At 32.6% G+C, this 26,219-nt stretch overlaps 4 protein-coding genes across 5 annotated transcripts; all 4 read left to right on the top strand.

Moving 5' to 3' along the window:
* The first annotated feature begins 2,605 nt into the window (after positions 1-2,605).
* Positions 2,606-6,639, top strand: LOC130967471 (oligopeptide transporter 4-like). Its single transcript, XM_057892337.1, has 3 exons — positions 2,606-3,177; positions 4,949-5,951; positions 6,025-6,639. Exons 1-3 carry the CDS (start codon positions 2,606-2,608, stop codon positions 6,637-6,639), a joined length of 2,190 nt encoding a protein of 729 aa, XP_057748320.1.
* A 1,152-nt stretch (positions 6,640-7,791) lies between these two features.
* Positions 7,792-9,922, top strand: LOC130970143 (L-type lectin-domain containing receptor kinase IX.1-like). 2 transcript variants are annotated; one of them, XM_057896137.1, is made up of 2 exons: positions 7,792-8,048; positions 8,175-9,922. In XM_057896137.1, the coding sequence occupies exons 1-2, from the start codon at positions 7,799-7,801 to the stop codon at positions 9,806-9,808; spliced, it is 1,884 nt and encodes a 627-aa protein (XP_057752120.1). In that variant the 5' UTR covers positions 7,792-7,798; the 3' UTR covers positions 9,809-9,922. The 2 variants fall into 2 exon arrangements, with proteins under 2 accessions (XP_057752120.1, XP_057752121.1); XM_057896138.1 differs by having other exon boundaries at positions 7,792-8,279; positions 8,445-9,922.
* Positions 9,923-10,983: 1,061 nt separating this feature from the next.
* Positions 10,984-12,939, top strand: LOC130966931 (L-type lectin-domain containing receptor kinase IX.1-like). The gene has a single exon (XM_057891751.1). It carries the CDS (start codon positions 10,984-10,986, stop codon positions 12,937-12,939), a length of 1,956 nt encoding a protein of 651 aa, XP_057747734.1.
* Positions 12,940-14,227: 1,288 nt separating this feature from the next.
* LOC130966930 (L-type lectin-domain containing receptor kinase IX.1-like) lies at positions 14,228-16,192 on the top strand. The gene has a single exon (XM_057891750.1). The coding sequence runs from the start codon at positions 14,228-14,230 to the stop codon at positions 16,190-16,192; it is 1,965 nt and encodes a 654-aa protein (XP_057747733.1).
* The last annotated feature ends 10,027 nt before the right edge of the window (positions 16,193-26,219 follow it).

The following is a 26,219-nucleotide window of genomic DNA, read 5'->3' as shown; positions in this document are numbered from 1 at the left end:
AAAATTGAAATTAAAACGCCTAATCTAAACAATCAAACAACTAATAGTTGTTAATCATAGTCAATCCCCGGCAACGGCGCCAAAAACTTGATGCGGAATTTACAACTCACACTACTAACCGACAAGTGTACCGGGTCGTACCAAGTAATACCTTACGTGAGTAAGGGTCGATCCCACGAGGATTGATGGATTAAGCAACAATAGTATTTGATAGGATTAGTTAGGCAAGCAGAAAAGGATATTGGAAGTTCAAAAGTATTAAACAGTAATGTTAGACTTTCAGAAAGCAAAAGCAGCAATGCGTTGGGAATAAAATATGTAGAAAATAGTTAAGGCTTCAGAGTTATCTATTTTTACGGATTAACTTTTCTTACTAATTATTTTAATTATGTAGGATTTAATTTATGGCAAACTATATGTGACTAGACCCTAATTCCTTAGACCTTCCTAGTCTCCTCTAAAATTCATTAACTGCCAATTTCTTGGTCAATTAATTCCAATTAGAGGGTAAAAATCAATTTTCAGTTTTCATGCCACAAAAACTCTAATTACCCAAAAATAAGGGGATTATATGTCACGTATCCCCTTAAATCCAAATAATTAAAATTTAGGAGAATATATTTTCAAGTTATTGTTCAAGTATAGAGCTTTTCCAAGTTATACAAGAACTCAAATAGAAAGAGGGTCATACTTCCGTTCCACCCAAATTCATAATATAAAGAACGAAAACAATTTTTAAATATAAATACAAAACATAAATTAAAATAGAAAAAGTAATAAAATCAATCCATACAAATAGACAGAGCTCCTAACCTTAACAATGGAGGATTAGTGGCTCATGGTTCAGAGTAAAAAACAAATAAGGGTTCAGGTAACAAAATGTATTCCAATGATGGGATCCAATCCCCCCAATGGAGTCTCCCCTTTTTATAACTAATCCTCGTTAATTTAAAATCTAATTATCTAAAAATAAAAATAATATTTTTTCCTAAAAGATAAGATTTGAATTTAAATTTGAATTAATTAACAGATCTTCAGTTAATGGGTGGGGACAACTTGCTTTGTCCATTCTGCAGCTTCTAATCTGTATTTTCTGGGCTGAAAAGTGGGTCAAAACAGCCCAGAATTTGCCTCCAGCGTTTTTCTGTATTTTTTGCACGTGGCGCATGTCACGCGGACGCGTCAGGCACGCGATCGCGTCATTTGTGCAAATTCCAGTCCACGCGTTCGCGTCAGGCACGCGATCTCGTCATTGCGCTTTCCTCCATTCCGCGCGGTCGCGTGAGCCATGCGTCCGCGTCGGTCTTCGCTGGTCATCTCTTTGGTTTCTTCTTTTTCTCTGTAGAAACTTCATCAAATCCCTCCGAATGCTACCTAAAATAAATAAAATTGCGCAAAACTCAAAATAGCATGTATAATGGCTAAAATATAATTAATTCTAAATTAAACTCAACAATTTAGATGCAAATTCACTAGGAAAAGATAGATAAGATGCTCACGCATCACCCCACAGACGGTGGCAATGTTCGTTTAGCCAGGTAACGAACGGGTCGGTTAATCGAGGCGGTAAGAGAGATGGGGGGAGTCCGGCCCTGGTTGAAGAGTGGATGGATCTCCTGGGTTTGTGCTGGGAAGTGGAAGGCTGGGTCCACGCAACCTCCCGATGTGTGGTATTAGAAATGGGGGAGCCACCTGCAAAAAGGACTCCGACACTCAAGTTAGAATCGATGCCAATAACAGTAAAGTGAGGAATAGTGACGTACCTCGGAAAAGGGTAGAGCCCTTCCCCTATATACCCTGTACCTAGGGCGGATCCCAAAGTAACAGACCCGCCTTTCAAAAAGTTTCCTTTCTCCCAGCTGTCAGGTGCTTAACTGAAGTGGTGGAGGTATCGAGTTGGCTTGCTAGTTCGGGTTAGACGTACCCGTTGGATCGGTCGCCCAATTCGAAGTATAATACCAATTGGGCCGGGCCGAAACAATATCTTTTATTTTTTATACTATTTAAAAAAGCTAACTTTCTTTTATTAATTGGTTTTAGAAATAGTTTAATCCAAATATGTTTGTTGTGAGAATAATATTAATTATATTAAAATATTATATACATATAAAGAAATTAATTATTATTTAATCATAAATATGTATTATTTAATTTATTTTAATATATATTTTATATTCAAATATATAAGTAATTATTTATATATACGTAACAAATGATATATATTGATAATTATGATCCAAATTAGTAAAATGTTTAAGTGGATAGTTATCTTTTCTTTTATTGATAAAAAAATCGTAAAAATTTGATCTGATCTGTTTTTATCTCAACGAGATCAAAGTCAAATAAATTTTTAATAAGAAAAAGTATACAGAACGTTTTTTTTTTAAACTAACGTAAACAATAATTTAAGATTTAAATTAATTAGATATAATTCTTATTAGTGGGCTGTAATGCGACCCATTGTTGACTTTGTTGGAATATCTCTCGTATATATGTCACTGAATGAGTATACATCTTATACACTCCTTCAGTGCAGCTCAAATCAGAAGGAGTGACGCACATTATGGCTTCAGAGACCATGAAGAACGTCAAAACAGACCCAGAGATGTCGAAATCAGACAAGGAACTGAAACAAGATGAAGAAGTTTCTCCGATTGAGGAAGTGAGACTCACTGTGGCCAACACGGACGACCCAACCCAACCCGTTTGGACCTTCCGTATGTGGTTCCTGGGGCTTATCTCTTGCTGCCTCCTCTCCTTCCTGAACCAGTTCTTCGCCTACAGGGCGGAGCCCCTCGTCATTACGCAGATCACGGTGCAGGTGGCCACACTGCCGATAGGGCGATTCATGGCCAGAGTCCTCCCCACCACGAAGTTCGGGATAGGGTCAAAGAAATTCTCCTTGAATCCGGGACCTTTCAATATGAAGGAGCACGTGCTGATTACCATATTTGCGAACGCAGGAACCGCCTTCGGGTCGGGGTCGCCATATGCGGTGGGGATCGTGAACATCATCAAGGCCTTCTACGGAAGGTCGATCTCGTTCGTGGTTGCATGGCTGCTGATCATCACTACTCAGGTTTTAGGATACGGTTGGGCAGGGTTGCTGAGGAAGTACGTGGTGGAGCCAGCCCATATGTGGTGGCCCGGCAACCTTGTCCAAGTCTCTCTTTTCCGGTACCTATCTCTTTCATCCACAATTTCTCTTAGCTAGCATTAAAATGGATTATACTTTCTTTCCAATCCATTTTCAAAACCCTAGACTCCTCTACTCTTCACTGGTACTGGTACATTTTCATTAACACTGAAATTTGAATTTATTCAAATAAAATTGGTTTTTGATGAAATAAAATTGGTTTCAACTCATAATATTATAAAATATAAATAAATTAATTAAATTAATTGAAATAAAAATAGAAAAAGTCTAAAGACCAACATTTTTGTTAAAATTTGACAAACATTTAATTATCAAAAAAAAATGATAATCCTATACCATTAGATATCATCTCACACTATTAAAAATATTGATGATGATTAATCCTCAGCGCTCTTCATAAAAATATCTGTTCCTTTATTATAAAAAAATAAATTCATCAAATATAATTATCTTTGGTATTTATAGCGAGAATGGATATAAGTGAAAATTTTAAAAGAAGAGGATAATTAGGCAAATAAGCTTATTTAAGTGATTCCTATATATATAAACAAGAAAAGAATAAAATAATAACAAAGATAAGTTTTAAAGATTAACATGATATATTTTAAAATAATATGAAATTAAAATTATAAAAATAATGCTACAATAAATTTTTTTAATTAACTAAGTCTAATTAACTTGGTCTAATATTAACAAAAATGATTTTTTTCATTCTCACTCAGTCACTCATCAAATTTTATTATTCAACTTAGTTAAATTTGGTTATAAAAAATTTTTGTGTGGAATATTTTTCAATTATAAATTTTCTTTTATAGATAATAATAGTCACATATATATAAACATATGCTACATTTGTTTGGAAAAAAAAATGATATTTTAGGATCATATATTTGGATAGTCATCTACTAATTCATAAAAGTACACATTTTTTATATGAATTAGTGTGTACATAGAAAAGTACTCAAACTATGAGTTAGTATATCATTTCTTCTATTTTTTTTTTGTTATTTTATAGATAAATTTAATTTCTATACACATAACATTATAAAAAGAATTTTTATATTGTGATGTAGGGGTGTATATGGCCCGGCCCGGCCCAAAGATCCGGTCCCGTCCCGAACACTTTAGGAACTAATTTAGCGTGATTTCATCGGGTCTAGGGTCGGGTAAGGATCTCAAAGATAGACTCGGTCATTATTTCGGGTCGGGTCCGGGCCATAATTCGGGTCACCCGAACTCGGCCCGATGGCCCGATCATCATACACAATTAATATTTTATGTTGGATAATGGTTATTCTTATGTTGAATTTAAATATTGTAAACCTTAATATTTTGTGTTATTAGTCATTTATAAGATTATAAGTTAATGTTTTATGTTTAAAATGCATAAGGCTTTACACTAATGCATAATATTATGTTATTTGTATTGATTTAAATATTTGATGTTAGACAATATTAATATTGATTATGGTTATGCTTTAATTTTAGAGAATGGTTGGTTCTTGTTATATTTTTTTAAATAAATTTTATTATGTGAATTGTGAAATAAAAGTTAGAGATTAGGTGATTTTTACATGCTAAAAACTCGGTTTTTACCCAGTTTTTACTCGGTTTTCACCCGGTCCGAATGTGCGTAGGTTTCATCGGATCTAGAATCGGGTTAAGGTCCAAACATTAGACCCAGTCTATATTTCGGGCCGGATCTGGGTTAAGCCAAACCCGGTGTGGTCCGGGCCATGTACACCCCTATTGTGATGTGGTTACTGACACATGATTAAACTAATAACGCAGAGCTCTGCATGAGAAAGAAGATGGGCGCAGAATTTCAAGGGCAAAGTTCTTCTTCATTGCTCTACTCTGCAGCTTCTCATGGGCCGTGCTCCCTGGATACTTGTTTCAGACCCTCACAAGCATTTCATGGCTCTGCTGGGTGTTCTCCAAGTCAGTCACCGCTCAACAGATTGGCTCAGGCATGAACGGTTTGGGTTTGGGAGCCCTCACTCTCGACTGGTCCGCCGTTGCCTCCTTCTTGTTCAGCCCTCTCGTTTCACCATTCTTCGCCATTGTCAACGTGTTTGTGGGCTATGCACTAATCGTCTATGCCGTCATCCCTATTGCTTATTGGGGCTTCAACGTGTATGGTGCAAATAAGTTTCCCATTTTCTCCTCCTCCTTGTTCACAGCACAGGGCCAAGAATACGATATACGCTCCATTGTAAATAACAAATTTGAATTGGATGTTGAAAAGTATCTCAAGATGGGTCCAATTCATCTTAGCGTCTTCTTTTCTCTTACTTACGGTTTTGGATTTGCCACCATTGCCGCCACCATTACCCATGTCATTTGCTTCTACGGAAGGGAGATTATGGAGCGGTATCGTGCTTCAAGCAAAGGCAAAGAAGATATCCACACGAAACTGATGAAGAAATACAAAGACATACCATCTTGGTGGTTTTATGTGATGCTGTTCGTAACGCTTGTGGCTTCTCTCTTACTATGCATCTTAGGGAAAGAACAGGTTCAGATGCCCTGGTGGGGACTTGTGTTTGCATGTGCCTTAGCCTTTGCTTTTACTCTCCCAATCAGCATCATTACTGCCACCACAAACCAGACACCCGGGTTGAATATCATTACTGAGTATATCTTTGGACTCATTTACCCCGGAAGACCAATAGCAAATGTGTGCTTCAAAACATACGGTTACATAAGCATGTCTCAAGCAGTCTCCTTCCTTAGTGATTTCAAGCTTGGCCACTACATGAAAATCCCTCCGAGATCAATGTTCTTAGTTCAGGTATGTATGCATACATACACTATTTTTGTCATTATTTCTTTTCTTTTCGTTGACTTGTGAAAACTCTGTATAGTTCATTGGAACAGTTCTTGCTGGAACCATCAACATTGGTGTGGCATGGTGGTTGCTAACTTCTGTTGAGAACATATGTCACAAGGATCTACTTCCCAAAGACAGTCCCTGGACATGTCCCGGTGACAAGGTTTTCTTTGATGCATCAGTTATTTGGGGTCTAGTTGGACCTAAGAAGATATTCGGTTCCAAAGCAGAATACTTTGCAATGAATTGGTTCTTCCTTGGAGGTGCAATTGGCCCCGTCATAGTTTGGTTATTGCACAAGGCATTCCCCAAGCAGTCATGGATTCCCTTGATCAACCTCCCAGTTCTCCTTGGGGCAACGGGGATGATGCCACCAGCCACGCCAGTCAACTACAATGCATGGGTTTTGGTTGGAACGGTGTTCAACTTCTTTGTGTTCCGTTACAGGAAGAAGTGGTGGCAGAGGTACAACTATGTTCTATCAGCAGCGCTTGATGCCGGGGTTGCCTTTATGACTGTGCTGCTTTACTTTGCTCTCAACATGGAGAATAGGAAATTGGATTGGTGGGGAACTGGTGGGGAGCACTGTGACTTGGCAATTTGTCCCACTGCTAAGGGCATAGTCATTGATGGTTGCCCTGTCTTTTAATTTCATCACTCAAACAAATCACCCTCTCAGTTTCCATTAGGACCTGCTTTTTAGTTTGCATAGTTTCTATTTAAATTATGGATTATGTTTTTTAACTCTGTTTGTGCGGCTGTAATATTATTGTGGACACAACTAAAGATGTATATATTAAATAAATAGTGGCCTAATGTTAATGGTTAGAAAGCTGGAAATTGGCAACATATGACGGGGCGGAATATTATTGCCATTAACATTGTGTCGATTTTTTAAACTGGTTTTACCTTGACATAAAAATGGACCACCTACCTCTACCTATGATGAAAAGCTACTAAACAAATGTGATTCCGAAAGAAAAATAAATAGCATCTGCAAAAACAGCAGAAACTTGTCCTTATTTGCAAATTGAAAGCTTTGTCTTGATCTCAATCATCCTTCTATTCGGCACTCGAGTGTGCATTGAAAGGCAGTGAAAACAAGAGAACAAAAATGCAACAATCATGCATCTTTTAAATTCGTCCATGGTATGATAACCAATTAAGATCATTTTGGTTTTTAAACATTTTGTATGTATTTTATTTTGATTTGGATACAAAATAAAGGAATAGAAGATGGAAGTCTAATAGAGAATCAAACGCCCATGATTGCCCCCACCACCATCTTTCTAAATTCTAAGCTTTGAAATTAATTACAAGGGTCACCCTAATTTTCTGTGGCTTCGCACTACTACACGACACCGTTTGATGACATGCTTTGTCTTTTTATCCTTTATTACTCATGCCCCCAAGTAACGATTGGTTGAAAATTGAAATCATAATGATGCTGCCGGCATGAGCTATATAACTTGAGTTTTGTATATTATTTTCAATAAGAGCTGGAGAGTAAATTCCAGCAAGTTAGGTATTCACACGTACACCGGTATGATAATTTTAAATGGCAGGAAAAAGATAAAAAAAAATTTGAAACGGTCGCAATTGCAGTTAAAAGAAATATCCATATCTTAAAGAACAAAATTGTTGTAGTTACTAGTTAGTGAAGGCCGTTCCTGACAAACAGAAAATCCAAAACAAAGATATACAATGCAATAATGAGTATTTGGAATGACATCACTTCCAAGCTTTAAGATTGGCTTGTCCCTCCCCCTTCATATAAGGAAAATTGAACTGATATTTCTCACTTTAAGATGGCTTCATGGCATATTCATGTACCATCTCTCCTGTTGATAATTTTCTTTCTCCAAATGGCCCCTTTTGTGAATCCACTTTCATTTAACTTCACAAGCTTTAAGGATGGTAATGTTAATGTAGAAGAAGATGCTGCTGTTGTAAGAGAAGCTATCCAAATCACCTTGAACAGCATGGACCAAAACAACAACTACAGCGTTGGCCGTGTCACCAGCAAATCACTGATTCAGCTTTGGGACAAGAATTCTGGTCAGCTCACTGACTTCATTACCACATTTTCCTTTGTTATTTACTCACAAGAGTCTAGTTATGGAGATGGAATGGCTTTCTTCTTGGCTGATCCAAATCTCCCACTTCTGCATCATGTTAGACAAGGTGGTGGCCTTGGCCTTGTAGATGGCAACAGAGTACTGAATTCAACTCAGCATTCATTCGTCGCCGTGGAGTTTGACACCTTCCACAATCCATGGGACCCTCAAGGTAATCATGTAGGCTTGAATTTCAACTCCATGAAATCTAATATAAGTAAGACATGGTTGGTGGATATTATGAAATGGAGAATATATAATTGTAGCATTAAGTACAATTCAACCACTCTTAATTTAAGCGTTTCATTCACTCAGTACACTGATAATTCTTCATCAGAGGATTATGTCTCATACAAGGTTGATCTGAGAGACCACTTGCCGGAGCGCGTTATTGTTGGCTTCTCTGCTGCTACAGGGAGGTTGTTTGAGGTGAATACTCTCAAGTCTTGGTCATTCAGTTCAAGTTTGGATATTCTTGAGAATGTCAGAAATCCGATGACAGCACCGGCAGCATCACCAACTCCTAGTCCTGATTCTGAAAAGGGGAACAAGTTAAGACTGTTGGTGGGGATTGGAATTGGTGCAGCCTTGATTCTTAGTTTGTTAGTTTGTGCTTTAATATTGTGGAAGAAAAGTAGAGGGAAAAAAGAGGACTTAACTTTTGATCTGACCATGGATGATGAATTCCAAAAGGGCTCTGGACCAAAGAGGTTTGGCTACAATGAACTTCGAAGTGCAACTAACAAATTTTCAGATCCGAATAAGCTTGGTCAAGGTGGTTTTGGCAGCGTGTACAAAGGTTATCTGAAGAACTCAAACACCAATGTTGCCATCAAGAAGATTTCAAGAGAGTCTAGGCAAGGGATAAAGGAATATGCAACTGAAGTGAAGATCATTAGCCAGCTGAGACATAGAAATCTAGTACAACTCATAGGTTGGTGCCACAGGAAGAATGATCTACTCCTCATATATGAGTTCATGCCAAATGGAAGCTTAGATTCACATTTATATGGCGGAAAAAGCCTCTTGACTTGGCCAACAAGGTACATCATAGCTCTGAGCCTGGCTTCAGCATTGCTTTACCTACAAGAAGAATGGGAACAATGTGTGATTCACAGGGACATCAAACCAAGCAACATAATGTTGGATTCATGCTTCAATGCAAAGCTTGGTGATTTCGGTCTGGCAAGGCTAGTGGATCATGAGAAAGGTTCAAGAACCACGCTAATCGCGGGAACAAGAGGCTACATTGCACCAGAATATGCTACTTCAGGAAAGGCTACTAAAGAAGCTGATATATACAGCTTTGGAGTTGTGCTATTGGAGATTGCAAGTGGAAAGAAACCAATTATTGGGCTAGATTCCAACAAGGAGGACATAATAACTGTTGTTGAGTGGGTTTGGGAGCTATATGGAATGGGAAAGTTGCTTGAAGCAGTGGACCCAAAGCTATGTGGAGAATTTGATGAGAATCAAATGGAGCGCGTGCTTGGTGTTGGACTTTGGTGTGTTCATCCAGATTACAAATTCAGGCCATGCATGAGGCAAGTCATCCAAGTTCTTCAATTTGAGGCTCCTTTACCAATTCTCCCAGAAAAGATGCCAGTGCCAACATATCTTCCTCCAGATATAAGAGCAATCTTTCGTTCAATTTCACCTCATTTTGCAATTGACACAACGGAATATTGCATGGGTGACTAGTGAGTTGTTTAACTAACATCTTTTGTATGATCAAAAGTCTAACACAAATTTGTCTTTATCTAGAGACTGCACAGTATCTCTGGTGGTACTAAGTAACAAGAAAATACAGTTAAGAAAGTCAGCTCATTCAAATAAATGTATGTATCTCACAAAGCGTTTATTGATTTCTTTATTCCTAAAATGACAAATGAACAATGCTTTTGCACATTGTTGGCTTGTTGCTAGCCAAGTTTGTCATAACAGGACAAGGATCCGAATATTGCCGTTTGAGATGGATATTGCCCATTTTTAACAGAAGAGGAACACTCAAATTCATCTCTCACAAACGCTAAGCAATCTGCATGCTAAATAGTTTTGATGCTTCTGCTACCCTATCAATATTCACTATTCAGCACTTTGATTACTGATTCGGTTAGAGTTCATTATTTTGGCTAAGAGAGATGCCGCATAATTTCTTTTTTTAAAATGTTGTAACACTTTCAGTTTTATATCATGGGAAAAATTACAAATTGGTTTCCTTAACTTTAATAAAAAGCTAAAACGTATGTTGTTTATAATTATTTTTAAAAAATAATTTGTCTTTTTCATTCTGTATTATTAATAAGTTTAATAATTCACTTAGTAATACTACATGACTAATAAAATTTATTATTTTTTACCAGCCCTTAATTAACATTAGATTATAAATCTTAAATACTAGATTATAAATCTTAATAGTATTAGGTGCTGACTAACTATTAGTTATAAATAAAATTATATATATTTGTTACGAATGAAATTTAAAAACTAAGGGTAGTTCAGTTGCTGTAGAAATCTAAGCTAATGTTTTCTTATCTATATTAGTATATTTCCGTTACCGTGAAAATCTAAGCTTGTATATGATTTTTGTCATTATAACATATATGTCTCCGAACAAAGAAGCTGGACAGTATTTCTTTTTTACAGCAGAGATACATTCATCACAATGTAATGGCAATGTTAAATTAAAATTAGTTGCTGTGTGTATATAAACAGGAAACTGTGCTACAAACTCCAACAAAAATGTCTTAGAATAAAAATGTGCCAGAAGTAGTGTTTCACTGTCTCTGTCCTTATTTCCCTATCTCCAATAAGTTCTTATATTTTTTATATTGTTTTTATTTTATCCTGTTTCAGTTACCTAACACAACTTTACAATGGTTAATTGTAATCTCCATTTTGTTGTGCTGCTTGTAATAGCAATAATAATGCATGTTGGAAATGCTCAGATACGATCTTTTAATTTCAACAAAAACTTCAACCCAGCTCAATCTCCTGAACTAAACCCAGATGGAGATGCAACTTACTCACAGTCTTTTGATCATATCCAACTCACAGGAAAAACAGATAATGCCAAGGGATTAGGAAGAATCACAACCAAGCCTATGCATCTTATGAAAAACAATTCAGAACAAAGATATGACTTCACTACCAACTTTACCTTTGTTGTTATCTCAAACAAGACCTACCATGGAGAAGGTTTGGCATTCTTCATAGCAAGCCATATGCTGCCAATTAAGAAACATGGTATGAACGGTGGAGGGCTTGGTCTTGTGGAACCTTGTCACCCTCACCCAGATGAGTACTCTTTTGTGGCTGTGGAGTTTGACACTAACTCAGATCCTTGGGACCCAATAGGCCCAGAGCCACATGTGGGAATAGATGTCAATTCTATGATTTCCACCAAGCACAGCAAATGGCCTGCAGATTTCTCAGACATAACCAATGTTTACAACTGCAGTGTCGTATACAGCGCTGGAAGCAGGCGTCTCGACGTTTACTTCACCGGAGGATCCTTCAATGGCCCTGTACCAAAAAACCTTTCAAGCCACTTGGATCTCACTGATTACTTAAAAGATCCTGTTACTCTTGGCATTTCAGCTTCAACACAGAATTACACTGTTCAATTTAGACTGCTTTCATGGTCATTCATTGCAAAGTTATCAACACCAAGTAATGCCGGTGATGACAACAGAAAACGGGAGAAATTGAAGCAAGGACTAGAAATTGGCACTGCTTGGTTTTTGAGTTTGTTAGTGTTGGTCCTGGTCTTGGATTTCATACGCAAGAGAGGAAGAAGAAAACATGAACTCGATCCTATGGATCATGAATTCCAAACTGGACCTCAGAGGATCAGTTACAACATATTGGTGTCTGCCACAAATAACTTTGAAGAGGCGAAGAAGCTCGGAAAAGGCGGCTTTGGTGGTGTTTATAAAGGATATTTCAAAGATACAGGCTCTTATGCTGCTGTAAAGAAGATATCAGCAGATTCAAGGCAAGGGATAAAGGAATATGCAGCCGAAGTGAAGATCATCAGCCAATTGAGACACAGGAATTTGGTTAGACTTACTGGTTGGTGTCACAAGAAGAACGACTTCATCCTGATATATGAATACATGCCAAATGGAAGCTTGGATTCTTGTCTTTTCGACGGAGTAGGCTTCTTGTCTTGGCAGGTAAGGTACAGCATAGCTTTGGGATTGGCATCAGCATTGCTGTATTTGCAAGAAGGGTGGGAACAGTGTGTGCTTCACAGGGACATTAAATCAAGCAACATAATGTTGGACTCAGATTTCAATGCTAAGCTTGGGGATTTTGGATTGGCCAGGCTTGTGGATCATGAGAAAGGTTCAAGGACCACAGTGACTGCTGGCACACTTGGTTACATAGCGCCAGAATACATGAAAACAGGAAAAGTTGGGAAGGAATCTGATATATACAGTTTTGGGGTGGTTTTGTTGGAGATAGCATGTGGCAAAAAGGCTATTCATCACATAGAGATGGAGGGTCGTGTGACTCAAGTTTCATTGGTAGAGTGGGTTTGGGAGCTGTATGGGTTGAGAAGCATCACAGCAGCAGCAGATCCAAATCTATGTGTTGCATTTGATGTTCAACAAATGGAATGTATGCTTGTTGTTGGTCTTTGGTGTGCTCATCCAGATTGCCAATGCAGGCCTTCTATAAGGCAAGTGTTGAAGGTTCTTAACTTTGATGCTCCTTTACCCATTCTTCCACAAAGGATGCCTATTCTACCACCCTATCTTCCTCTATCAACAAATGAGGTCTTTTTTACTGCTATATCAATCCAGAATTGCTATATAGATAACTGAAGGATGTCCAAGACAATAATTTTAGGAAGTTGTGTATGCTTCACAACTTGTTAGCTGTCTATAATCTATATATCTCTTCAGTTTTTGTCTTTTTATTTTTTTTTCCTTTTAGGCTGTGATATAGATTAAAGAGAAAGGTTTAGATAACTCACTTTATGTTTATTTACTTGTTTGTTGTAACTATAAGATTGAATGTGGATTTCACAAAAACTTTACTCCATGTTATAGTGATAGAATAATGAGTATATAATGAATGAACTATGTTAGATATATACTAAAATCAGCTACTAATATAAAATATGTTAAAATATAAAATATATATTAAAAATGAGTTAAATAACACATATATTTATATACAAATACATTATGAAATATTCTATTATTGATCTAATTAGAAATGATTAGATTTTTTGTATTTATTAGTATCATGAAAACTATATTTCATATATTTAGTAGAGTCGGGATAAAATTCACTCAATTTTTGAATAATGTTATTAAAATAAATTTAAGTAATTTTTTGTTTACACATAATGCAGTTGCTATTTTTCTTTTTTCTTTTTTAAAGTTAGGAGTGAGACTCAAATCTAACCTCTAAGTGAATATGGAGAGACTATGCCATTTGAGGTATAGCTCGTTGGCATTTAATGTACAAATAAATGAATATAATGCTATTAAAACAATTTAACATTAAAATATTCTTTATTTTCATAGTGAACAATTTTGAGTTAAGAAATATTTAAAAAAACAAAATATTCTAAAGAAATCTGATTTTAATATTTAATTGAATTCGTTTTCTGCTCTTAAAAGGGTTCATGGGTGTTAAAAACTCGAGATTAGAGCCATTACCTTTGACTTAAATTCCCCTATCTGTCAACTGTCATATAGCAATACTTGTTGGAAGTTGAAATGAAACCATCGATCTCTCAGACAAAAAGAGAATCATCCATATCTACAAAAGGCGGCACGAACACAATAATTATTAGTTCCAAGAAATTACATACTATCAAAAAGTTACACATTAAATAGTAGAGTAGATGCAACATGCAAGTGTCTCTTTTTGGAATGTAGTATATATTTCTTTGTTCCTGAAGATTAAGGAAACAATGCTATTGCCCTCATCTAGTTTATTTCCGTTAGCGAGCAAATCTAAGCGTGTTTCTAATCTCTAATTCTTGTATCATGTTCAATCCGAACATTTAGCCGTTTCAGCCCAATGTGTATATACACATGAAAGTGTGTTATAGGCTCCAACCAAATTTCAAAGCGGACTCTCAATTATTAATTAGCAATGGCTGCTTCTGATTTCCAGTGCGTTGCATTTCTGCTTATAATAATAATTCCTGTAATTGCAAATGCTCAGACTCTATTATCTTTTAACTGCTCCAACTTCACCCAAAGTCATTGTGCTGATGAACTAACCCTGCAAGGTGATGCTAGTCACGCACAATCTTCTAACGTTATCGAACTCGCAGGAAGCAAAAACAATGCTTCAGGATTTGGAAGAGTGATAACAAAGGCAACACATCTTAAGGTAAATAATTCAAGATACGACTTCACCACAAACTTCTCCTTTCTTGTTTTCACAGAGGATCCCACCTATCCTGGAGATGGTTTGGCATTCTACATAGCAAGCCCGAAACTCCCGATCCAAGACCATATAGACGGCGGAGGCCTCGGCCTTGCCAAGGGTTACCACCATCTCCCAAGTGGTTACTCTTTTGTGGCTCTGGAGTTTGACACATTCTCAAATGCATGGGATCCAAGTGGTCCATCCCCGCATGTAGGACTAGATCTCAATTCTGTTGTTTCCAGCCTCTCTGAGACATGGTTGGTAGATTTTTCAGAGAGAAATAAAGTGTTCAATTGTAGTATTGACTACAACTCTGGAACCAAGCGTCTAGATGCTTTCTTCACTGCAAGCTCCTTCAATGGACTTGTAAAGAAGCAATTTTCGTTTCCTTTGGATCTCGATGAGTTCATACAAGATCCTGTTACTATTGGCATATCAGCTGCAGTTGCAGAAAAAAATTATACTGTGGTATATAGCTTGTTGTCATGGTCATTCAGTTCAACCTTACATGTGCCGAGTAATGCGGCCGGTTCCTTTCCTTACAAGGCACATTTGGAGAAAGCACTAGAAATAGGGATTGGTTTCTTTCTATGTTTATTTGTTTTGATATTAGTCCTACTCCTGATTTTGATACAGAGGGGAGGGAAAAGAGATCCTGAATCGGCGTTTGATCCGATGGATCATGAATTCCAAACGGGCACTGGACCACAGAGGATCAGCTATGACAGATTGGTGTGTGCGACGGATAACTTCCAAGAGGCGAAGAAGCTTGGGAGAGGCGGTTTTGGTGCTGTGTATAAAGGATATTTCAAAGATACAGACTCTTATGCTGCTGTAAAGAAGATATCAGCAGATTCAAAGCAGGGATTAAAGGAATATGCAGCTGAAGTGAAGATCATTAGCCAATTGAGACACAGGAATTTGGTGAGACTTACTGGTTGGTGTCACAAGAAGAATGACTTCGTCCTGATATATGAGTACATGCCGAATGGAAGCTTGGATTCTTTTCTTTTCCACGGAGTAGGCTTCTTGTCTTGGCAAGTAAGGTACAACATAGCTTTGGGATTGGCATCGGCATTGCTATATCTGCAAGAAGGGTGGGAAAAGTGTGTGCTTCACAGGGACATTAAATCAAGCAACATAATGTTGGACTCAGATTTCAATGCTAAACTTGGGGATTTTGGATTGGCCAGGCTTGTGGATCATGAGAAAGGTTCAAGGACCACAGTGACTGCTGGCACACTTGGTTACATGGCACCAGAATACATGAAAACAGGAAAAGTTCGAAAGGAATCTGATATATACAGTTTTGGGGTGGTTTTGTTGGAGATAGCAAGTGGCAAAAAGGTTATGCACCACATAGAATTGGAGGGTCGTGTGACTCAAGTTTCATTGGTAGAGTGGGTTTGGGAGCTGTATGGGTTGAGAAACATCACAGCAGCAGCAGATCCAAATCTATGTGTTGCATTTGATGATCAACAAATGGAATGTATGCTTGTTGTTGGTCTTTGGTGTGCTCATCCAGATTGCAGATGCAGGCCCTCTGTAAGGCAAGTGATGAAAGTGCTTAACTTTGATGCTCCTTTACCCATTCTTCCAGAAAGAATGCCTCTTCTACCCTATCTCCCCTCAACCACAAATGAAGTCTTTTTAACTGCTGTTTCTTCATTCTCTGGTACCTAAAAGTTAGTTGGAAATCACTAGTATGTTATCAGTACTTTGATTTTTATCAAGTTTTGGAACCTTCACCTTATGCAATTAGCTAACCTTAGTGTATATTATGACTTCAGTTTCTGTACATGATTCATATTGTTATCAATATATATTTTTCAAATCCTATATATATATATTTTGTTTACTTGATTTGGTGATAATAATTTTGGAAGGTTTTCAAGTATATCATTGTACTTTTCTGGCATACTGGTATTTCAATTCTTTTAGCCATTAAGATTTATATTAAATAATTTATATGGTTCAGATTGAGTTAACAAAACTATTGTAAGCATGCAATTTGAAAAGTTCACCAAGCATATGCAACCGGTCTTTTCTTTCTCCAGTTTGAATTGGTTCAAAATTCCATGTTTGTGCAACTTGTATTTGCGTTGCAAATTTTTAGCCTTTTCTTTTTCAAGCCATAATATGTTGTAGAGTACTAGAGTAAGCTGAAACTAAGTTTGAAGTCACGCTTTTCTAATAACCCTTTCATATATTAAAACCAAACAAAAATAAATATGCAACTAGTATAAAAATAAAAAAATATTTGATAATTTGAACAATTAATCAATATTCAGTTTTGATAAATATTATTTAGTGATCTTTAGTCATATTAAAAAATATATTATAAATCTAAAAAATACATATTAATATTTTTTAATAATTATTTCTATATTTTAAAATGACTATCAATTATACGTGTATGTATATAGATAAAAAAAACAAATGCTACGATATTTCGGTTTAATTAACAAGTATAGTTTATTATATGCTATTAGAAATATGACACTACTATAATAATAATAATAATAATAATAATAATAATAATAATAATAATAATAATAATAATAATAATAAAAGTTATTTTTTATCATCCTATTTATTGCAACCAAAAATTAAATGCAAATTTTTTTTATAAAAATGACATCCTATTTAACATTATTTGATTTCTTATACATATATTCAAAGCAAAAAGATAAAAAAAAAATATAATGAAAATTTTCTCATGAATTAAAAACGAATTTTATTTTGAGATGATTTTTAAGTAGTATCATATATATTCTTATTAGTAACTACATAAAATTAACTAGTCTATGATTTCAATTCTCTTATTTTTGTTATAAATTAAAATTACTTATATTTAAAGTAAATTTTATGTTATTAACTAGTCTATGATTTCAATTATTTAATATATACACGACGAATCCAAATACACTTCTACCTAATATATATATATATATATATATATAAAGATGTTTGGAATATTAAGATCTTTATAATGTGTTGGTTTTTTTCTAAAAAAGTATAAAAATACTTTTTTTGCTCTTAAGAATTTGAATCAAAGATTTTATATATATGCACACATGATCAAGTGACACCAATAAAACTAGAAATAATAATCTTTTCATTATTTTTTATGAAAGACATTGTTAAATAAAAAATTTATACTTTATAACATTTAGCCATTTTATTTTTTTCTAAATGAACTTATGACATTATAAAATTAAAAAAAAAAACATTTCTAAGAAAAAATAAGTAAAATAGTATTTAGATGAAATAAAATCAAAATTATAAATAATCATATCATGTTATTTTTTATGAAAGAAATAATATAAACATAATAAATCAAATTCAATAATTATATCCGCGATTTTTATCTGAATCCGATCCGCAAATTGCAGATGTTGATTCGATCACGCACACTAATAAGATCGGATTGCGAATTTTACGTAAGAATCCGCATATCTGCGGATCCACAAAAATAAATAAATAAATATTTTTTTATGTTTCAACTAATAATTATCATATATGTTGTATTATTTTATTTTTATTATTTAAGAAAAATATGTTTAATAATATTTTAAGAATAAATAATTAAAAAAATAAATTTTATTGATATTTTTTAATCAAAATAAGTTTTTAAAATATTTTCTATATTTTACTGATATTTTTTAGATCTGATCTGATTCGATCCGATCTAATATGCAATTGTACAATTAAATTAATTTTAAAAATAAAAAATATAAGTTCAAAAAATTGTGTTTTATATTTGTATTTAAATTCATACTTTTCTTACTATATTTAAATATTAATAAACCCGAAACATATACATAATAAATGAAAGCATTTTCGTACAATAAAGGAAAAGACATACATACATAAATAACATTAAATAGTTGCATATAGCTATAGAGTTATGGGTTTATTTGCTAGTAATAAAGTCTTGTTAATTTCATAAATAATTGTCCCTTGTAAAATATACATTATATAACCAGCAGGTAAGCAATTTGAAATTAAAATTTTTAAAATAAAAATTACTTCTAAAATTAATATTATGATATTTATATAATCTAATATATTTAAAATTTTAGTATCATGCATGCATTAATAAAAAGAATTCAGACTATTTTTGAAGTTACGATAATCTCATTAATTATATATAAAGTCTTGACTCGTGACATTGTATTTTTGAAAAAATATACAATCATTCTTATATGCCAAAATGATTGCTTTTTAATCTCTTAGATTCATTTAAAAAAATAATGTATTCAAATATTTATTTTATTTAGATATACTAACTTTTTAATAAAATTTAAAAAAATAGATACTTATTTTGAAAAAAGGAATATTAAATATCAAATAACTTTTAGACAAAAAAAAATTAAAAATAAAAAATGTAAATGAAGATAAAATAAAAAAATTTAGATATAAAAAAGAATTTATTAGAAAAAGAATGAAGTTGACTAAATTCATGAAAACTTTTATTTAAAATTTTATTTAAAATAAGAAATATAAAAATTTAATGAATTACAAATTATGTTAAACTTTTTATAAGTAAAGAGATTAAATAAAATGGTTAAATGTATGCAAATTGATGTAAGAAAAACATGATATTTAATAGATGCATATCCATTTGTTAATTAGTAGAAATGTTTGCATAGTACTAGATAAATTAGCCCATTAGCTGTAAGCCATGTATAGCGCGGGTTGCCTTGAAAGTTGAAACTCTATCAAGTATCAACATAAAACAACAAAGCCGATGGTCAATGCTGTGTCAATAGACTCAGTGCCATTCAGTCTTTTTACACATTGTTCCAAGGATATTTTAGGTATTGCATTATTTGCTGCATAACAAATGTTTTATCAGCTACTTTTCGTACATGGCATAGCAATATTTCAGTAAAGTGGATGGAACATGTGAAAATTTTCTAATAATTTTATCTAAAATGAATCTTTTTCTTGTTTAAAGAACACGTTATCCGTAAAATCTGTACTTTTGTTATGTCAAAGTACATTTGGTGGATTAATGTTTAAATTTGTCTCGGAAAGATCACGTAATTTTTATTTTTGTTTTTAAATAATTTTTTTAATTAAATTAATTCCTGAAAGATAAATTATTAGTTAAATTAGTCCTTCCGTCAATTGAATGATGATATGTCACGTTAAGTGCCACGTGGTATGATAACGTGACACGCTACGTGACAGGTCAGTGACACGTGACATGTCACGTGTCACTTGACATATAAATAATTTTTTTGTTAGTCAAAATAGTCCTTAAAAGTTCAGACATAAATCATTTTCATCCTTCAAATTTTAAAAATTAGTCAAACAAGTCCTTATATAATTTTTTATAATATTAAATTTATAATTTTTTTATATTACTAATTTTAATATTATTTTTTAAACCTTAATAAACAAAATTCTCTTTATAAAATAATAAAAATAATTAAATTTTTATAAAGTTATTTTGTCATTTGTAGTTTAAAATTTTACATTTTCAAATTATAATTTTTTATGTGAATTTTTTTATTTAAATGAGTTTATCAAATTATTGTTGATTATATATTTAAAAATTTAATATTTTAAATTTTACTAAATAATATAGTAATTATTTTAAATTTTAAATTTTTTAAATTTTTTAAAATTATAATTTTTATTATTATTTAATTTATATAGTAAAACTCAATAATTAAAAAACTGGTTTATAGAATCACTTTTTGTATCTTAATATTCTAATATAATTTTTTAAATATTTCATTTAAAACAAAAAGAATTTTATTTTAATATGAAACATATCTATTTATATAATGTACTAGTGTGGAGTAGCATGTGTTATGCAAAAGTATAATGTTTCCTATTTCATTTTATCTCATTGATTTATGAAATTAAAAGAAAAATTATACAATCTATCTCAAACATATGAAACATACAAAAATTTATTATGATGTTTGCACGTATTACGCTTAAGAAGCAATTCATTTATAATAATAATAATAATAATAATAATAATAATAATAATAATAATAATAATAATAATAATAATTAACCAACAAATTTTTAATATTTTGTAAAGTTTAGAATTGAAGCAAAATTTGTGAATTTTCTTGAATTTTGACTCTAAGTATCACTACCATTACCTCTTATATATAAGTAATACCGTAATGAAAAAAAAGATGTAGTGAAAAAAAATAGCGGTATAATTTTGTTTAGGTTAACATACATAAATTTTTTTATTTTGGGCATATAACTTTGTTTAGGTTAATAAATACATACATTTTAATTTTGAGTATATATATATTCCAACAAAATGTAGTAATGTAACAAAAAATGTTTTAGAATAGAAAAGAATAAGAGAGATTTTGAGAAGAATTAAAGGAGAGAGATAATTTTATGAAGAAAAAATAAAAAAAATTATATAAGGACTAGTTTGACTAATTTTTAAAATTTGAGGGATGAAAATGACTTACGTCTGGACTTTCAATGACTATTTTGACTAATTAAAAACTTTTTTATATGTCAAGCGACACGTGGCATGCCACGTGTCAATGACCTGTCACGTAGCGTGCCACGTGTCACTGACCTGTCACGTGGCGTGCCACATGTTACTGACTTACCACGTGGCGTGTCACGTCATCATGCCACGTGGCACTTAACGTGACACATCATCATTCAATTGACGGAATGACTAATTTGACTAACAGCTTATCTTTCAGGGACTAATTTGATTAAAAAAAATCATTCGAGGTCGAAAATGAAGATCACGTGATCTTTTAGGGACGAATTTGAACATTAACCCTACATTTGGTACATAATTCATACTTTATCTAGTACACTTTATCAAATAGAGTACTAGTAAGGCTGATAATGGATAGGGTAGGGTAAGATTTGGACCATATCCTAACCCTACCTGCGTGTAGAAAATCTCAATAAAACTCTATCCTACCTTACCTGCGGGTTGAGAATCTCTCAACCCGAATCCTATTCGCACCCTAAATTACAAAACCCTACCCTATCCTACCCTATCCATAGAAGTATCAATTTTTTAAAAAATAAATATAAAACTCAATCATTCTAAATTTCATACATATTAATAAAATAAAAAAATAAACAATTAAATTCAAATTAAAATAAAAGACAATAAAATCTTAAAGAAATTCAACATAAAATTACAAACATACATATTGTTATATTAATAAAATAAAAAACTAAGTTTAAATTAAAATTAAAAATAATAAAGTCCTAAACAAATCCAACATAAAATTACAAATAACATAATTATCAAGTTCTTAATAAAATTAAAATAACATAAACAAAGATAAATATCTTTAAACATTTCTTTTAATTCTAAGTTCTTGCAATATTATTCTTCCATTAGTTCAAAAAATGCATCATCATCTTCATTAGTAATTTGATAATCAGGTTTCCACCTAAAAATTAAATACAACAATTTTATTATATATAATTTTAACACAATTATAATTTCTAAACAAATTAAAAAATTTAAAAACATAAATAACCTCTTTTATAATATTCTGCCCACAACCAATCTTGATTGCACATAAGAGCTTCTACCGTATCTTCATGAAAACTACCATGATGAGTAGCAATTATACGGCCACTTGTGCTAAAAGAAGACTCGGAAGCAACAGTAGACACAGGAATGACAAATATGTCTCTTGCAATTTTCTGAAGAGTTGGAAACCTAACTCTATTTACCTTCCACCAAGCTAATATATCAAAATCAAGAGTTAAAGGATGAACATCTTCCTCTACATAGTGATCAAATTTCGTCTTCACAAATAAATATTTTTCCTTCTTCTTTTGTCTAATATACAATTGATAACCAACATCATCATCTTCATCTGCATTAACCTTAACCTCTTGTGTAGATTTCACTGACATATTGCTTGAATTAGATGTATTCTTTTGATATTCATGAAGTAACTCATAACATGCCTGTTTGATTCTCTCAACTTTCCTTGTGCATTCATTAGGATCTTCACATACCCTAGCAAACTTATATTCAAACCCATCAAACTTATACCTAGGATCTAGAATTGCAGCAATATCCATAATGCCATGAATGTCTTTCCAATACTTATCAAACTTTCTCTTCATCATACATGCCATGCTACTAATAACTGGGTTAGGAGAAACATCCCATTTTTCCAATCCAACATGTATCTCACATACTTTATTAAAGTAAATATTGGCAGTTAGAACTTGAGTTCCAGAAAATAACTGAGTCACATCATAAAAAAGTTTTAATTTATCACAAATTTCTTTTGTAAGTTCCCATTCCTCATTACTTGCCACACTTTTATAATTGAAGTCTTTTTGTTTTAGCCGAGCAAAGACATCTCTGTACAACCATGCAGTTTCTAATATCACATAAGTGGAATTCCATCTAGTCATACAATTAAGAGATAATTTTTTGGTAAAGGGAACACCTGACTTACTACACCAACTCACAAAGGTTTCATGTCTTTTACTAGTTGAAGTTCAATACACATACACTATTACAAATTTTCTCCAAACTTTCTTTAACTAAATTGAAACCATCATTCACAATTAGATTTAAAATATGAGCACAGCAATGCATATGCAATAATTTACCTCCTAACAACAAATAATTTGAGTCTAAACGTCCCAACAACACATCAATCATAGCATCATTTGTAAAACAATTATCCAATGTAATAGTTGATAATTTTCTATCTAAATTTCACTCCAACAAAACTTTCATTAATGCATTAGAGAGAACTTCACTTGAATGAGGAGCAGGAACATAAGTAAAGTTAAAAATTATTATAAATATATCAGATAAAAAATATCACAAGTACATCAAGCATTAGAAAGCATATTTTATACTAGAAGTAAAGTTTAAGGTATTACCTCAATACTTGTGTGAGATGCATCAAATACAAAAGCATCTGAACTATTCTTTCCATGTCTTTGAAGAGATTCGGCAATTGTTGATTGTCTTGAATTCGCTAATTTTATTCTCTTACAATAATTGAGCATATGTTTCTTTAAATTTGTAGTCTCATTCTTTGGATTGGCACCAAGAACAGACTTACAATGGTTGCACTTTGCCTTCCACTCTTCTCCCTCTTTATATCTACTAAAGTATTGCCAATAAACACTTTTCAATAAAGATTTGTTACTATTTTCACTCAAGGCAGATTCGTCTGGAACAAAATTAGCAGTTTCTTTAACAGGAGTTTCTTATTGTTGTTCTTGAGCCACTACATCCATGTTGGTACTATCCATTATTACCTACACAATAGAAAAATAAATAATTAAATATTAAAAATTCAAGCATGCTGACAAATCATTAAAATTCAGAAAAACCATTTATACATAAAAAACTTAGGAATCCAATTTTTATACATAAAATTTATCAAACTAAATTTACTATTTATCTAGTCTACTTTCGCTCTTTCTTTCAATTACAAGTTTCTCTCCTTAAAAAAAAAATATCCTTTTATAAAAATTGGAAATTTCTTTTATAACCTGACTTCATATTAAAAAATCGTATGTGATTAAACTGATTTTTCATCGATTTTTGCCAAGTTTCGACCCCTACTTATTTGAGGGCCTTATTTTTTTCTCATCGTAAAATTATCTTTTTGAGGATAATATTTAAGAATACAATTTTTCAATATATATTGCATTCACATCAACTGTAAATCTGAAGCAACAAATTTAATCAATTCAAACATTTACATTCCAAGAAAACAAAACTGAGCTGGTTGGACACAGCAAGCATTGAATAAAACTAAATAATACAGATAATTATGGTGTAATGCAAAAGCATATATATACACATGCATATTGCATAAACTGTAATAGTAGGAACGAATAATTACATGAACTTGGTTTTTCTTTTTTTTTTCTCTCTTATTTTTGGTATAGCTACTTTCCTACAGCTACCAATCACATCATCTAACCAAACTCTAGTATGAAAGACTTATGATTCACCACCAGTAAAATTCCAACTTTTACAAATTCAAACGCAAAGTACATACCAAGAAGAGCACAGAGCAGCAGCGTAGAGAGGAGAGAAGGTCACAAATCAGCGACGTTGTGAGGAGAGCACAGATGAGGAAGAAGAGTGGTAGCAATGGAGAAACGAGGAAGGAGAGTTGTGGCTTGCAGTGAAGCACTGAGGCTTATTGCTTGGGAAGAAACGGCGCTACCAGAGTACCAGCCTCCTACTTATATGATTTTTATTTTTGTTTAATTTTTATTTTATGGTAACTTCATAAATAAACAAATGCAACATATTATCAAAGTAAGTAACTGGTTTAATGGTTATTTACTTGCTACACATACATGAAGGAGGTTGAGGATTCATGTTATATATGGGGGTGCGGGTAGAGTAGGATCTGCCCTACCCACAGGCCTACTTGGACCGCACTCTACCCTATCCGCAGCAGGTCGGGTAGCCTACCCTATCCGAACGGGTCGGGTATGATACCCGCGGGTAGGGTAACCCACTTGGTTTTTAAACTCGGTTTTGGGTATCAATTTTATAGTTGCGGAACCTGAATTAATTCGATTATTTGATTTATTTCCTCTATCCTTCGAGACCAATAAGGGGTAGTACAAAAATATTCACCTGTTATCTATTGACTACAATTTTTATATTATATTAAAAAAAGTATTAACTTTAAATATTTTAATTGTGAACATAATTAAGAGAAAAATGAAGAAGATAAAGTTATAATAATGTGTTTAATAAAAAAAGAGAGAAAATAAAACATCATTTATTTGTTTTAATATTAGTTAATTTATATTTACTAGATATGTACGATATATGGAAAAATAAAATATTATTATTATTTGATAAATAAAATATTATTCATATTTTGAAAATAGAAGGTTTGTATTAAGAATCTAAAATATTTTATGTTTTTCAATGTTGTTGTATTTGTTAAGCTAAATAATATCACTAACAATAAGATGTGTAATAGACTAACAGCAATAGCGTACATGCTCCTCCATCCAAGCAGAATTTCAAGCGCATAACTTGTACTGTTTTATTCTCTTGTCTTTTCATAAGACAATTCTATGATAAAAATATTTATGTGAAGAATAAAAAAAATATATAATCAACTTCAAAAAATTAATAAAAATAAAATAGTACATTTTTTAAATAGAAATTTAATTATCTATAAACAAAATTTAGTTCTTCACCATTTTTTCTCTGTAGCATAACATGCACCCTTCTTGTATGTGTGAAGCTAAGAGTAACTTCAATAGGTATATGTTGAGGCTCTGCTTCTTCTGACACATAAGGGACGGGACAGTTGGAGAGAAGAAGAAACGAGTTCTTGCATGAATTTCAAGGTGAGTGAGTTCCTCTAAACAGAGACTCAAATTAACCAATAATAACTTGCTATTTGGCAAGTTATTATAAAAATAAATAATTTTATAAAATTTAAAATAATTAAATAATTATATTAAATAATTAAATAATAATTAAGTTAATAATAATTAATTAAATAATTAAATAATAATTAATTTATTAATAATTTTAATAATTAATTAGAGTTTAATTAAACACATATGGTAATTTTATAATACTTGTAAAGTTTAATTATATTTTTTTATATCAAGTAATTTTACAAATTAGTGTAATTCTGAATTATATATTGTGTATTATTGTTATATATGAATTTATTTAATATTAATATCTTTTAATAGTGAA

Source organism: Arachis stenosperma, chromosome 3 (assembly GCF_014773155.1).
Source record: "Arachis stenosperma cultivar V10309 chromosome 3, arast.V10309.gnm1.PFL2, whole genome shotgun sequence".
Classification (NCBI taxonomy): domain Eukaryota; kingdom Viridiplantae; phylum Streptophyta; class Magnoliopsida; order Fabales; family Fabaceae; genus Arachis; species Arachis stenosperma.
This window is presented reverse-complemented; position numbering and strand designations above follow the sequence as displayed.

Excerpts from the sequence above, each read along its gene's own strand:
- LOC130967471 (XM_057892337.1), top strand. The coding sequence starts at position 2,606 with ATGTCGAAATCAGACAAGGAACTGAAACAAGATGAAGAAGTTTCTCCG. Across the intron at positions 3,178-4,948 it reads GTCCAAGTCTCTCTTTTCCG|AGCTCTGCATGAGAAAGAAG; the intron begins GTACCTATCTCT and ends CTAATAACGCAG. Across the intron at positions 5,952-6,024 it reads GATCAATGTTCTTAGTTCAG|TTCATTGGAACAGTTCTTGC; the intron begins GTATGTATGCAT and ends AACTCTGTATAG.
- LOC130970143 (XM_057896137.1), top strand. The coding sequence starts at position 7,799 with ATGGCTTCATGGCATATTCATGTACCATCTCTCCTGTTGATAATTTTC. Across the intron at positions 8,049-8,174 it reads GCTTTGGGACAAGAATTCTG|GTGGTGGCCTTGGCCTTGTA; the intron begins GTCAGCTCACTG and ends ATGTTAGACAAG.
- LOC130966931 (XM_057891751.1), top strand. The coding sequence starts at position 10,984 with ATGGTTAATTGTAATCTCCATTTTGTTGTGCTGCTTGTAATAGCAATA.
- LOC130966930 (XM_057891750.1), top strand. The coding sequence starts at position 14,228 with ATGGCTGCTTCTGATTTCCAGTGCGTTGCATTTCTGCTTATAATAATA.